Source organism: Eurypyga helias, unplaced genomic scaffold (assembly GCF_000690775.1).
Source record: "Eurypyga helias isolate BGI_N326 unplaced genomic scaffold, ASM69077v1 scaffold36457, whole genome shotgun sequence".
In the NCBI taxonomy this organism is placed as follows: Eukaryota; Metazoa; Chordata; class Aves; order Eurypygiformes; family Eurypygidae; genus Eurypyga; species Eurypyga helias.
This window is the reverse complement of record NW_010264280.1, coordinates 1297-16523: the sequence shown is the minus strand read 5'-3', so window position 1 is coordinate 16523 and position 15227 is coordinate 1297. Positions and strand designations below refer to the sequence as shown.

At 46.5% G+C, this 15227-nt stretch overlaps 1 protein-coding gene across 1 annotated transcript; it reads left to right on the top strand.

Annotated features, from left to right (window-relative positions):
• Positions 1 to 464: 464 nt before the first annotated feature.
• On the top strand, positions 465 to 13936 carry PSMC6 (proteasome (prosome, macropain) 26S subunit, ATPase, 6; the record flags this gene model as incomplete). Its single annotated transcript, XM_010156339.1, has 13 exons — positions 465 to 544; positions 880 to 919; positions 1124 to 1176; positions 4740 to 4807; positions 5619 to 5733; positions 7463 to 7550; positions 7707 to 7768; positions 7857 to 7980; positions 8333 to 8394; positions 9415 to 9535; positions 9626 to 9706; positions 12270 to 12341; positions 13450 to 13936. Coding segments are annotated over 13 exons (1085 nt in total), but the record flags the coding sequence as incomplete, so codon positions are not given.
• Positions 13937 to 15227: the final 1291 nt, after the last annotated feature.

Genomic DNA, 15227 nt, shown 5'->3' with positions numbered 1-15227 from the left:
TTGCCAGCGCTGTGCCCGCTCTGCTTTCCCCTGGGGAGAGCCCCGTGGGGGAGCCCGGGCTCTGGGCCCCCCCTGGACTGGGGATGGGCGGGAGGTCGGGCCCTGCGGCCTCCCCAGGGAGCCGGGCGGTTCCCTTTCCGCAGCCTCTCCCCCCGTGAGGCTTGTTGGTCAGCTTTTATCGTCCTCTGCAAATACCCGCGTACATCGTCCTGCCGGGTCACCCCGCGCCGACGCCGCGCAAAGGCACCGATACCTCGGAATTTGAGCTTTTTTAGGCCTCGATGGGGTTTTTTGGGCGCCTGCTGCAGAGTGTTGCATTAGTAAGAGACACCGCTGCGTTGAGGGTGTGCAGGCCCTGGAGCTGTGGCGGGTCTTCCCTGGTCGAGCTCTGCCCGCTGCCTTTCTGTAAAGGGCCTGCCCCAGAGTTACTGTTGGAAAAACTCTGCGTTTTTTTCCTTTCGTAGTGAGGGAGCAGCTGAAGGAGCTCACCAAGCAGTATGAAAAATCAGAAAACGATCTCAAGGCCTTGCAGAGCGTCGGGCAGGTACGCAAGAGAAACGAGGCCACGGCAGCCTGTGGTGGTGGTTGACAGTGAACTGCTCTGGAAGTAGCGTTTCAGTCCGTTTTTCCTGTCGAGAAGGAATAAGCTGGAACAGTGCAGCTGACAGAAACAGGGGCCTTACCATCGGGAACAGACACAGAGCATGTGGGTTAGAGAGCACGTGTGTCTTGGTTGACAGAGCTGTGTCACAGTGCTGGCAGGTGGCTTGAAGCGAGAGAGAGAATTTTTAAAGCCAGCAGTCGTCTTGCACGTCCTGAAACATGCTGAGTGTTGTCCTGCGACGGTCTGTGTGCTAACGCTGCAGTTCTCTTTTGCAGATTGTCGGCGAGGTTCTCAAACAGCTCACCGAAGAGAAGTGTAAGTACGGGCGACTGGTACGGTCTTTGAGATCTTGAAAATATGCTTTCGCAGTTAAAATCTGGCTGAAGGTTTGGGGGGAGGAAAGAATTAAGAGTATGGGTGATCTGAGTAGTGGCAGAAAAACATAATACACTGGGTGGGTCAGAAGCTTAATCCGGAGCAGTGAAGATAGTAATTTCTTTTTTTCTTTGATCTCTCCAGTCATCGTGAAGGCTACAAATGGGCCAAGATACGTGGTTGGCTGTCGTCGTCAGGTCAGATCTGTGTCAATATTCATTAAATGTTTGCTTTGGCCTTGCATATTCATAAACTGGGTCCTTAGTAGGATTAAGTATTTTCTTCTTGAAGGTGTATATGGCAGTTTTATACAGGTATCTGCCTGCTCTTTGCCTCCGTAGCTGGCAGTAGTGTAACTTGCTAGTGAAGATCAAACGTTCATGGAATCTTGCACGTCTTCTGTTCTTTTCATTGAGTTGAAGCTCTGTTTTTTCTGCCTGATTTTGAACTCTGTGAAGATTAATGATCACTGTGAAAGTCGATCAGCTGTGTAAGGTCTCCCTTGCTATGCTGTGAACACGGTATGTGCCTGTCACAGTGCTGACCTTTAGGTTTAATGTTGTATATCTTCATGCATTTATTTTCTAATGCTTTTGTCCTCCAATAAATAATTATGGTAGGCAAGGCCTGTGTTCTAAACGCTTCGAGGGATTTTTATTTGTCCCTAATGATCTTAAAAAAAGATTTGTTGCTTCTAGTGTACGAGACAACCGCTTTTTTACTTACACCAAATTCTGTAGAAGTCAGACACTTGAATACCGAGCCTTGCTGACAGCATAATCCATCATCCGCTACAGTCAGCAAGAACCACAAAGAGGTGTCTTTGCTTTTTAGTTTTATACAAAAATATTAACACAGGCTTGGTTTAAAAACTGCTTGTTGATTAATTGAGCACGGAATGTGACCCACTGACAGTAATTAAACCCTGTAGATCGGCTCTTCCTTACCAAAGCTGCCCATTAAGTAGAACCACAACACTTAGTGAGAGTGTTGGGGGAGCAAAAGTGAATCTCTGGTCGGATTTTATCACACTCATTCATCCCTGACCTTGAGAAATGGGAGCAAAGACGAATATGTGTGAAATGGGAGACTGTGGGGTATCTCCAGACAGAGAATGGCGACCCTGGGGAAGGATCATGTCTTCTGAGAAGGCAGCAGCAGTTTGTTTATTTTAATGCACAAGTAAGTGGAAGCTCTTTTAACACCTTTGAATTCTGCATCTTGAACTGGTTCCTTGGTGGTGCAGAAGGGTAACAGCAGTTGAGCTTTTAACATATCACAACTGCAGCATGTTCTCCGATCATAGGGAAATGGTAAAAATAGAAATTCCCTCAGTGAAAGGAGCGCAGGTGTAGTGTTGCTTTAGAGGTGCTTTTCTTTCTCTTTCTGAAGAGAAAGTGCTGTTCATTGTGGAATTTTGAACTCTTCTGTTTCTACGTAAAGAAAATGTTTGCCAGCCTAATGCGCAAATGTTTTGCGATATCCGGGATCTCTGGGTTAGCATGAGGTTTGTACGTGGCTGTTAAATTGAAGAACAGCGTAATAGGGCTCCAGCGTAGGCAGGTTAAACGGCTCTGTTGAGGCGACGCATCCGTAACGGCAGTGTGGTGGCTGTAGGAGCCGAGGCAGCAAGTGAGTGGTGGAGCGGGGAGCCTGCTGTGCTCTCAGGAATTTAAAAAGGGTGGGAGGAGGGGTTTCTGGCTGTCAGGAATCCCTGGTGAAGGCCCACAGTTAACAATACGTGGCGGTAAGCAGTGAACAAAACTCACGCAGTATTTGCCTGGGGTGTTGACTCTATCAGTGGATTTATCAGTAAGGATGGACCTTTTCTCCTCCTTTTAGAGACAAGCTACTTGAGAAATGTGGGTACCAGTAAGTGTGTTAGTGTGTAGAAGATAATCTTTGACTTTTCTCAGACATACCAGTGTGATAGGGTTTTGCTTGCATAAAACATCTGCAAAAATTGCGAATATTGAAATGCACTTTAAATACATAATTGTAAGCTTCATCCCTTTCAAGATGCTGTGGTGCAAACTCACTATTTGCTTTCAGCAGAATTAATAAAATAATTTTCTGTAACGTACTTAATTCCCTTTCGGGGCACGTGAGGTTGTTGTGAGGTTCTGGGTTGAAACAGAAATAAACACTGAGGAATAGGTTGTGCTTGGATGAGTCTGGTATTTCAGAGTGTGCTTTCAAGTTTATTTTTCAATAAACACACTCTTTGATCTTAAAAGATCCTCGATTGGGTACCAGAGACTAAAAAAACATGTCAGTGATTGTTTTCAAAATGTCATAATATCAAGGCAAATAATTTGCCGTGGAGTGTTCAGACTAGAAAAAGTAGTTTTTGATCCAAGTCCTTGTGGCTGCACTGCTGAGGAGGGGGAGCGAGTTGATTCAAAATTACTTCCCTATCCAAAGTGCATTTCCTGAGGAATTCAAGGTCAAGTGGCTTCTCATTGTTTTCTTCCCACAGCAGAATAACTTAAATCTGTTGGGGAATGTTGAATCTGATAGAATTTCAAGCTTTTACAGATTTCTTAAGATAAGGCAGCTGGAAGGAGGTCTTATTAGTGACCCCAGTAAGGGAGGAGTGACAGCTTGATCCTAGAGACCGAAGAGCCCACGTGGGCAAGGGACCTTATAAATCCCCCAGCGGGGGCTGCGGGAAGCTTCAGCTTGCAAACAGCCCTCAAAATCCCTGTTGTTCAGATGTCATGTCAGTAAAGATCTGAATAAATAGGTTTTGTGTTCTTCAAATATGGACTGAGTCCCTCCTATTCCTTTTTTTTAAGAAGAGGAGAAGAAGTGAGAGTGGCAAGGTAATCTCTGGTTGTTGTTTAAGGTGGCGCCGTGCGAGAGGTGAGGCTGCTCCTATGCCAGGTTTGAGAAAAGCAAGCTAGTTGTTCTACTCCCAGCAGAATTTAGCAGGGTGTACTGGAATAGGACTGCTAAAGCGTTTAAAAAGCACACAAAAATGGAGCAAGCAGACAAACACTGCTGAGGCGGAGGAGCAGGGGGCATGAGGTCAGTGACAGCAGGAGTAGCAGTGGGAACGGCTCACTTTGAGGATGAAGACTGCGTACGTGAACATGTGCAAAGGATGGAAGGCTGGGAGAAGATAGGTTAGGAACGGCTACTCACCCTTTCTGTCGGTGCAGAAGTGAGAGAGCCCTTGAGTGGAATGGTGGCACGTTCAGACTGAAATGAGCAAGCTGCTTTGTGTGTCCTTCAAGGAAGATGGTCTGCATGTTCTGGAACAGCTGGTTCTGCCCTGTGTCGAGCAGGGGGAGGATGAGATCTCTCGCTAATCCAGTCAGATTGACAGCAGTAAAAACCCATGATAATTAAGGCCTAGAGAATAGGATGTATTTTCAAAAGCGGCAAGTTAATGACTTGCTGTTCAAGATCTATTTCAACATGAACAACAATTCTTCCGGTGGTCTGGGTTAGTTTTACTGGTGCCCAGTTGTGATGATCAACAGGTTCACTGGTCTGGGCCAGCTCCTGGACCACTTCTGCCAAAGATCATATTCCCATAAAACAGTGGGCTAGCTTTTTCCCAGTTTAGGCATTCCCAGGAATGGTGGTGAGTGGGACACAGTGTTTACTGAGTGAGGTGTTTGGCATGTAGCTCAGTAGCCTTGTTTTCTTCTTGTGTGCGATTGAGCAAAGAGCACGCGATGCAGTGAACACCTTGGCTAAAACCAAACGTTTTGGAGCGTGGTTCTAACAGAAATACCTTCTTTGTGCCTAGCTTGACAAAAGTAAGCTGAAGCCGGGGACGAGAGTTGCTCTGGATATGACCACTCTGACTATCATGAGGTAGGTTTCTGCCCTACAGCTTCTTTCTGCTCATCATATCAAGGGGACAAAACAGTGATCTGAGTAGGGTTCCCCAAGGTTTAGATAATCAGTTGTGTAATGTTTTGTAAATTTTTTCTGCAGAGCAGTGCTTAAGTAAGGACAATTACTTTGAGGGAAGACTTATGTGTCTATCAGATGTGGTGAGATGTCAGAGATTCTTGGAGGGCTGGAGCCCCCTCTCCAGTGCCTGGGTGGGCTACAAGAAAGCTGTGGGAGACTTTTTCCAAGGGCAGGGAGTGACAGGACAAGGGGTAACGGGTTTAAATTGGAAGTGGGGAGGTTTAGATTAGCTATCAGGAAGAAATTCTTCCCAGAGAGGGTGGGGAGCACTGGGACAGGTTGCCCAGAGAAGCTGTGGATGCCCCATCCCTGGAAGTGTCCAAGGCCAGACTGGATGAGGCTTGGAACAACCTGGTCTAGTGGAAGGTGTCCCTGCCCATGGCAGGGGGGTGGCCTAGATGGTCTTTAAGGTCCCTTCCCACCCAAACCATCCTGTGATTCTGTGCTTAAAAAAAAAGAATTGTTTGTTTAATTAAAAATAATAATTCAGCTACATCTCAGCATTTTCAGCAGTTTTTTTTAAACTTTTGCTTGGTTTAAATCTTGAAAAAGTTTGCCAGGTTTGGGGTCTGTACTGTTTTTTCCTACCCATCTTGTTATCAAAGCGGGAGGAGAAGAAATAGTTTTTGTACTTGCTCTAAATTTTATTGCAATAACTTTATAAAAGTGTCTGCACAATGAAAAATGTCTGCTCAACTCTTTATTCCAGGTATTTGCCAAGGGAAGTGGATCCACTGGTTTATAATATGTCTCATGAAGATCCAGGGGATGTTTCATATTCTGAGATTGGAGGGCTGTCGGAGCAAATCAGAGAGCTGCGAGAGGTATCCAGCATCTGCTGTGTCCTAAGCTGTCGTGAGTCAGGCTGTTAAAGCATCCTGTCAGATTAGTGCTTTCCATGTTTCGTTAAGACTACCCTTTCCTGTACTCTGAAGTGTTTTGTAAATGCTTTCCAGCTTTGTTATTGTCTCTGAGGCAAACAGCAGTGTGATGGTGGGGCGCTGGTGCGCTCACACTGAAGTAATCCTGTTAGTTTGGGCATCAGTGCTGCGGGCTGTGCAAGCCCGCTCAGGAATGTGGGTGTCGGAAGACGAGCCCGTGCTGCTGAGAGCCGACTGACCATAACAGAGGTTGGTTGTGCTGTGCACACACCTTGCAGTAGCAGAGAAAGATCATTCTAAACACCAAAGCCCAATTCTCAAGCTGGTTATATCTTATCCCTACTGTTACAGAAGCTTGGATCATAGAATTCTATGGGGTTGGAAGGAACCTTAAAGCCCATCCAGCGCCCCCCTGCCACGGGCAGGGACACCTTCCACTAGACCAGGTTGCTCCAAGCCTCATCCAGCCTGGCCTTGAACACTTCCAGGGATGCGGCAGCCAGGGCTTCTCTGGGCAACCTGTCCCAGTGCCTCCCCACCCTCTCTGGGAAGAATTTCTTCCTGATGTCCAATCTAATCCTCCCCACTTTCAGTTTAAACATGTTCCCCCTTGTCCTGTCACTACAGGCCCTTGTAAAAAGCCCCCCCCCAGCTTCCTTGTAGCCCCTTCAGGCACTGGAAGGCTGCAATAAGGTCTCCCCGAAGCCTTCCCTTCTCCAGGCTGCACCAGCCCAACTCTCCCAGCCTGTCCCCATAGGAGAGGTGCTCCAGCCCTCGGAGCATCTGCGTGGCCTCCTCTGGACTCGCTCGAACTGGTCTGTATCCTTCTGATATTGAGGGCTCCACAGCTGGATGCAGCCCTCCAGGTGGGGTCTCCCCAGAGCAGAGCTGAGGGGGAAAATGCCCTCCCTCGCTCCCCTGACCACGCTGCTCTGGTTACAGCCCAGGATGGGGTTGGCTTTCTGGGCTGCCAGCGTACACGGCCAGCTCATGTCCAAGTTTTTATTCACCAGTACCACCAAGTCCTTCTTCTCAGAGCTGCTCTCGATCCACTCTCCACCCAGCCTGTACTTGTGCTGGGATTGCCCTGACCCAGGTGCAGGACCTTGCACTTGGCCTTGTTGAACTCCATGAGGTTGGCATTGGCCCACCTCTCCAGCCTGTCCAGGTTCCTCTGGATGGCATCCCTTCCCTCCAGCTTGTCACCACACCAAACAGCTCGGTGTCGTCGAGTTTAACATGATTTAATGTGAAGAAAATCCTCTGAAGAAGAGGATTTGAAGGATCTGAGACCCTTTGGGCAAAGGGAGTGCCATAAAGTCAAGTGGGAAGGTGTAGTTGGCATTGACAACCACCAAACCAAACTTGAATTTTGCACAAAACCTGCTGGAATGGCTCTGGGTGGTTGTGTTGTGACAGCAGCAAAAGCATGGTTTGAGCAAAGAGTGCTGAGAGAAACAAGCCATGCAGAGCTGTAGTGGGAACAAGAAGGGCAGAATTGTTGGATCCATCCATTAGATCGATCTGAACTCTTTCTCATACAAAACATGCTGCACAGTTACGTAAGAATACAGGTATCTGGAAAAGAGACTGGCAAGCCTCCCATTGCCTTCTGGGGGTTGCTGACCTATCTGAAAACTCAGTCTCCGTTGGTTTATCTGTCTCTTCACAGGTAATAGAATTGCCGCTTACCAACCCGGAATTATTCCAGCGTGTGGGAATTATACCTCCAAAAGGCTGCTTGCTCTACGGCCCCCCTGGTGAGTCTCATGACTAAGGAATGCTTAGTTGTCACTCTCAAACTGTGGCGAAAGCTTTGTTTATTGCCTTTTTTTTTTTTTAAACATCTTTTGTAAAGTCGCCAGCCTGCAGTGTTGGGTTACTAGTGAAACAGCTTCTGTCTCTTCTCTGCCCAGGTACAGGGAAAACCCTTCTGGCCAGAGCTGTTGCTAGCCAGCTTGATTGCAACTTCCTAAAGGTAGTGTAATTTTCCTCTCTGACTTGCGCACGTGCTTAAGCTGTTTGTGCTCCAGTCCCTCCGTTTACGTGTCGATGTCTTTCACAAGGTGGTGTCAAGTTCGATAGTGGACAAGTACATTGGTGAGAGCGCTCGACTGATCAGAGAGATGTTCAATTACGCCAGAGATCATCAGCCGTGTATCATTTTCATGGATGAGATTGATGCTATTGGTAAGGCTAACGGCCTGGAGGATGGCTGGAGTCTCTTTTCAGTGCTGAAATGAGCGATAAAGCTACAGCCTGCCCTCTCAAAAGAGGGCGTGCGTGCGTGTTTGTAGAACAAACATAAGGGCTAAGTGGTTCAGCTTCCTCCTGGAGCTGTTACAGCTAGCTTAGAACCGCACTGGTTTGTATCTGGCTTGGATAATCTTGACTATATGAAAAAGCACTTTAAAATGTGTGCTTTTAACTCCTTAAACACTCCTTTTCACCCACTTACAAGGGGTACCTAATAGTCTTCAGACTTATTACAGGGAGGCAATAATGAAGTATTACTATAACTTACGAGCTTGGTCTGGTGCAGGTGGTCGTCGTTTTTCTGAAGGCACCTCAGCTGATAGAGAAATTCAGAGGACTCTGATGGAGGTGAGTGTCTAAACCCCGAGTACGTACTCCTGTACAGGCCATAATAACACAGATGTGAATTGTTACGCCATGACCTGGCTTGGTAGAACGTTCTCTGCATCAATCTCAAGCTAAAAGGGAACGAGATGCTGCTGTTACAAAAGACAGCTGCACATGTGGATAACTCAGCCATGAATTCAACTTGGAGACAAATCGAAAGAATTTTTAAAATTGCTGAAATTGGGGTATTTTCTCTGCTTACTGAGATTTGGCTTTGCTGGTGCTTAGTGCATCTTCTTGGAAGGTTTGGGGAGCCCCCTCTTTCATAATGCAGGGAAAGTGGAGCTTGTCTCTTTTAGTCCCAAAGACACTACAGAATTGTAGAACTGTTGCAGTTTGGTTTTCAAAATTAGGAGAAGCAGTTGTATTTTTTTTCTTTCTGTACTAATTGCTGTAGTAAACCGGGTTGTGTGAATTGAATTTTAAAACCACCGGTGACAGTTAACGAATCTGAAGCGAATGGGAAACTTCAGTGGCCTATGTTTGCAAACGGTTTGCCCGGTTCAAAAGGATCTGTCTGCCTTACATAAAGAATTAAATCACTGTGAGCAAAGAGCAAGTGCTTTGAATCTTCACAATGAAATGTCTTCATATGCGTGTATTAGTATTCCAGAGGCTGCTCTCCCAGTCTGATTTGAATGTGCATTACAATCAGAATGTGTCAGCCAAGCCTTGGCTCCTTTCCTACTCTCCCTGTTTTCATTGCCTCATTGTTTTAGCCAAGTCTTTCACGTTTGAGCTCTGCTTTGCTCAATATCTCCTTCTCTGGGCAAAGCATTTTCAGCCTCTCTCCTAAACTCTCCTTTATTGCTTATAGACTATGCAGGGAGACGTGGCCTTCTGGTAGGTTTTGTCGCATCTTTTTGCTGATCTTTAATATCTTTTAATTCTTGGTGAAAATACTTAGGTGGAAAATAAGGACGATAAATCACACTGGGAAGATTTTGGGTTGTTTAAAACCCAACTTCTGCTTTCTCTTAGTTATTGAATCAGATGGATGGATTCGATACTCTGCACAGGGTTAAAATGATCATGGCTACTAACAGACCAGACACGCTGGATCCTGCGCTTCTGCGGCCTGGAAGACTGGATAGAAAAATCCGTGAGTTATTGCTTTGCAGTGGCTGGAAGGAGGATATGATCCCTATGAATTGTGGTTTTCTGGTTTTATTAAAGCTGTAATTCTTTCTAGATATCGATCTGCCAAATGAGCAAGCCAGATTAGACATTTTGAAGATTCATGCGGGTCCTATCACAAAACATGGTGAAATAGGTAAGTAGGATATCCTACTACCTGGATAGCCTTCCTACTTCTGTTTGTAACAATGTGGGTTGTTACCATGACTCTGCTCTTTTAATTCCTTCCCTTACACTGGCCACACAACTTCCCCTTTCTTGGAATTGTATTGTTTTTTTTAATGCATCTGATTGAGTTCTTGCTAAGTCTTCCTTTGCAAAAGAAAACTGAATATAAACCCTTGGAGCACTGTTGGAAACTGGAATATCAACACGATTCTCATCAGGTAGTTTTCTGTTTCTAAAGGAATAGCTCAGTGCAAGTCAACAGCATTAGCCCCTCCCCAAAGAAAGGAAAACTGTTACTGCAGAAGTCTGAAAACAATAAAGAATCTATAAAAGTCATGGAGAAACTTAATTTGGAGTTCGGAGATGGTGTAAGGAAAAGCTTGTTGCCTGAGCAAAGCTTGTCTGGTTAGTGGTGTAGAGCTCTCTCACCAGAGCACAGGGTGAAGTAGCTGTCAGATAAAACGGTTTATTTAACGACTCTGTTGCTCTAAGCTGAGCAGAGCCTTAGTTTCACAGTGACATTTCAGAGCTCAAGACAATTGTGATTGTGATTTGCCTTTAAAACCACGTTGGCTGCCTTTTATTTCGGGGTAAGGCCCCGCAGACGCTGCCCGCTTGTTCCCAGTCCCTGCGGCCCGCCCCCGCCTCTGCTGACACGAGCTATTCAGGCAGCATGATCTGGAGAGTGGAACTGATCCCGTTCACCATCTGGCTGCGTAAACAGCTGCGGCTCAGTAGAGGGGGGGGGGCTTGGAAGCAGGAATGAGCTGCGGAGGGCGAGAGGGATGAGGATTGCCTGCCTTAGCCGCACGCGTGTTTAAACCAACACTGCTGCTAAGTCTGAGATGGAGAAGAAGCTCCAAAGCAAATCATGAACCCGAGGTAAAGTACTTCATCCTTTTTCTCCGTGTCTTCGGGCACTGGAGTGGAAGCAGGGTGGGAGCATTCTTTCACGCCATTTGGCAAGGTGAGCATCAGATGCCTGCTAGCTAAATTTCTGAACGTGGTGTGGGAAGAATGGGATGCTCGGCTTTGAGATCCTGAGAGGAAGTCCAGAATTCATGGCAAATTGGGGTGTGAATTGCATCAAAATCCTAAGATTTCAGATGCCAGCATGAGATTCTCCAGCACTAGAGTCTAGTGAAGACACTAAACTTCCCAAACCTTGCGGTGATCGACTTTGCTTAGCTCCCTTGCGATGGGGTGGTTTTGTTTTTTTACTGTCTGCTCACGGGGACACTTGTTTATAGCACATTGTGCGACATGGAATTAAAAGTAGATTTTTCTAATCTCTAGGGAGTTTTTTTGATTCTTAAGATAAAAACTTTGGAGTTCAAATGTTTTTAATTTCAAACGTAAGGTGAACTTCTCAAAAGTGTTGCAGAAAGTTGATTCTTTTAATAAGCAGCTGCAGAAAACTCAGAACTCGCTGGAGGCTCAACAGACGCGGTGTTTTAGAAATTGATTCTAGAAACTATAACCATAGCCAGTTTTTTTAGTAAAACACATGTGCATAAAATACCAGGTTTAATGTATCAAGACATTAAATCATAGAATGGTTTGGGTTGGAAGGGACCTTAAAGATCATCCAGTCCCACCCCCTGCCATGGGCAGGGACACCTTCCACTGGACCAGGTTGCTCCAAGCCTCATCCAGCCTGGCCTTGGACACTTCCAGGGATGGGGCATCCACAGCTTCTCTGGGCAACCTGTCCCAGTGCCTCCCCACCCTCTCCGGGAAGAATTTCTTCCTGATATCTAATCTAAACCTCCCCATTTTCAATTTAAACCCATTTCCCCTTGTCCTGTCGCTACAGGCCCTTGTAAAAAGTCCCCCCCAGCTTTCTTGTAGCCCCCTTCAGGCACTGGAAGGCTGCAATAAGGTCTCCCCGGAGCCTTCTCTTCTCCAGGCTGAACAAGCCCAACTCTCTCAGCCTGTCCCCATAGCAGAGGTGCTCCAGCCCTCGGAGCATCTTTGTGACCTCCTCTGGACTTGCTCCAACCAGTCTATATCCTTCTGATGTTTTGGGCTCCACAGCTGGATGTGGTACTCCCGGTGGGGTCTCACAAGAGCAGAGCAGAGGGGCAGAATCCCCTCCCTCGCCCTGCTGGCCACACTTCTGATACAGCGCAGGATACTAAATGCCTTTAGTAGGTGCAGTTGTTAGAAGCAGAAAGGGACTGAGTTATGATCACTTGTACAAACATGCAGAAAACGTCTCTCCATCATTTAAGCGATAAGAACACTGCCCTCATGTAGCTTTTCTTGCTTTTCATGTTGATGCTTGTGACCACAAGTTAGCGACTTTGGGGTTTAATTATGTCACATGAGCTTTTGGCTGCAATACATGTCTGTTTTAATGAAAGGGGTAACACAGCTGATGATTTCAGTTAATTTAATTTATCAGTCTAGTGGGCAGCTATTTATTTGCATTGAAATCCAAGTAAAGTGTTCGTTAGCTGGAATTTGTTGGCATCCATAATGGGAAATGTGAATTTATTGCTAATGGACATTTCATGTTTTATGACTAGATTATGAAGCAATTGTGAAGCTTTCGGATGGCTTTAATGGAGCAGACTTGAGAAATGTCTGCACTGAAGCAGGTATTTTCTTAACTCTTGATTTTGATGTGCTAAGTCTTGGTTCATGTGAAATGTTTGAGCTGTTTCTCTGATGCCTCTGTCAATGGATTAAAATTGGGAGGTCAAAAATGTTTTCCTGGAACACAGCGCTGCTTCACTGCTGCTCCCTTTGTATCCCTTTCTTACGGGCTTGGTAGCTGTTACTCAGTGGAAATGTTAACACGTGGTTGGTAGGAAAATGCCAGCGTGGTTGCGTGTTTCGTGGCCTGCCACGCGTGCCGGGACTGTTCAGCATAAGCAGCAGGATGGTGATGTGGTTGGTGGAACAGCTTGTACAAAATCTCTTCTTCCAAGTTTTCTTACGACCTACAGTCACGCAGAACTTGATTCTTGACATGTTTCCTCTGTGGTTACAGCCAAGTCTCCCACCGGGACTGTGGATACACCGCTGGGTGTTGCAGTCCGGCTGAAACGCGCAGACCTGCTGCCCGTTAGCTGTAGCGCTCTGTTTTGTGATCTGCGGGCTGGTAGCCCCGGCCGTAGGCAAGCTGGATCCGCACAGGGCTGTGTCCTGTGACACGCGTGGCGTAAAAGATGCTCTGTGGTCCAGGTTCAGCATGATGGGAGGAAAAACCAGCTGTACCATTTCTGAACGGGAGCAGGTCTCTAACCAGCTGAGTTGGCTGGGTATCATGACATGTCATACTGTCTCTTACGAACTAGGTACATGACAGAAATGGTGATGGTGCCCGTTTTTCTCCTTTTTGCGGAGCACCCGAGTCTCCTGGTACCTGGGTGTCTGCAAAGTCAATACTATTTTATGCTTTTTCCACATATAAATTCATTGTATGCTTAGGGTTTGCCTACATGGGGAGGCTGAGTAACAGTAACTACACACTCGTAGTTTAAAACGAGTTACACATTTCTTTTTAGTGATCACCTAGTTCAGAAACGTGACCTCACTGAAGTTTACTTCTCTTCCCAACACCTGCATGGGAAAATCTCCACGCAGACAGTTTAACTTGGATCCGTTTTTACTTTGACTCCATTGAATTTTGTGTACTGTCTTCTGTGTACTGCTGCTGCAAGGAGCATTAACTTATTCTTGCTGTTAAATGATCCCCCACAGGTATGTTTGCGATCCGTGCCGATCACGACTTTGTGGTTCAGGAAGACTTCATGAAAGCTGTTAGAAAAGTGGCTGATTCTAAGAAGCTGGAGTCCAAGCTTGACTACAAACCTGTTTAACCATGTCATTGGTGATGGATTGCACACATCATACTGGGTTAATGTATAAAAAGAGAGAAATAGTGTACCTCTTGATTATTATTGTAAGGTGTTCGTGTAACATGTAGCTAGTAATTCAATAACACTGGTTGCAAGTTGGTTACAGGAGTGTGTTTTCTGTACAATTCTGAAATACAATATTCATTACAGCCCAGGGTAAGTAAAAGGTGTGGAGATGTGTTCTTTTAGCAGTTACGGTGTGAGTTTATACATGTGCCTGAACGGGTTAGCAGACTTTAAGAAAGTCAGTTCGTTTCTTGACTTTTTTTATATCAATAAATTTCCTCTCTCCAAACAGTTTATGAATAAATCTTGTTTAAATCTGCTTATCCTGGTGTGCCTCCTCTGTAACTCTTAAGAGAGTTGAATTATGTTTCTTCAGTAGCTGAAGAGCAACTTTTCTCCGGCATATGGATTGCATGGGAGCCCATTGTGTTACATGGCAAATCTTACAGTCACAGAGTGGTTTGGGTGGGAAGGGACCTTAAAGACCATCCAGTTCCAACCCCCCTGCCATGGGCAGGGACCCCTTCCACTAGACCAGGTTGCTCCAAGCCTCATCCAGCCTGGCCTTGGACACTCCCAGGGATGGGGCATCCACAGCTTCTCTGGGCAACCTGTCCCAGTGCCTCCCCTCCCCCTCGGGGAAGAATTCCTTCCTGATGTCCAACCTCAATCTCCCTCTTCCAATTTAAACCCATTACCCCTTGTCCTGTCACTCTCTGCCCTTGTAAGAAGTCCCTCCAGCTTTCTTGTAGCCCCTTCCGGCACTGGAACATGCTCTGAGGTCTCCCCGGAGCCTTCTCTTCTCCAGGCTGAACACCCCAACTCTCCCAGCTTGTCCGCAGGTGCTCCAGCCCTCTGAGCATCTCTGTGGCCTCTTCTGGACTTGCTCCAACTGGTTGATACCTTTCCTATGTTGGGGGCCCCAGAGCTGGATGCAGCAATCCAGGTGGGATCTCACGAGGGGGGACTAGAGAGGGAGAATCACCTCCCTCGACCTGCTGGCCACACTTGAGGCAACCTTTCCCTCAGACAGGAGGGACAAGCTGTATTTACTCCTTTGCTGCTGTAGTCTGGGAATAGGATTTAGCTGAGCTAGCATTTCACCGCTCCGAATGTAAACAATTACTTTAAAATGTCTGCTGTCTTCCCTTACGCTGGGATAACTCCTGTGCTGAATGCCAGGTCATAGACAAAAGCATCTAAGTGGAAGCGGAGAAACTGATACCAGCTTGATCTATAAAAGTTCTGATGACAGCTTTTGGGGTAAAAGGGGAGATAAGCGAGATGGATTTCCTTCCCAAGCTCCCATTTCAGCTGCTCTACTACGCTGCTTTAGGCACGCAAAGTGACATACCTAGTATTTCTGGAGCTCTGACCGGGGCTTTGCTGTGCACCTCACGCGGTTGGAATTTGGCCGGATGAGGGTTGCCTTTGTGCTCCCTGAGAGCTGACTGCTGCAGCTGTTTGAGCAGTCACTGAAACAGAAATAAAAGCACAGGGGATAAGGTGTTGTTAAGGCACCTGTCACCCTGCCTTATTTTTGTTTTCCAATCGGTTCCACCCGGCGTGGTGTGCACACGGATTGACTGCACCCTGTGACTTACCCAAGCGTTG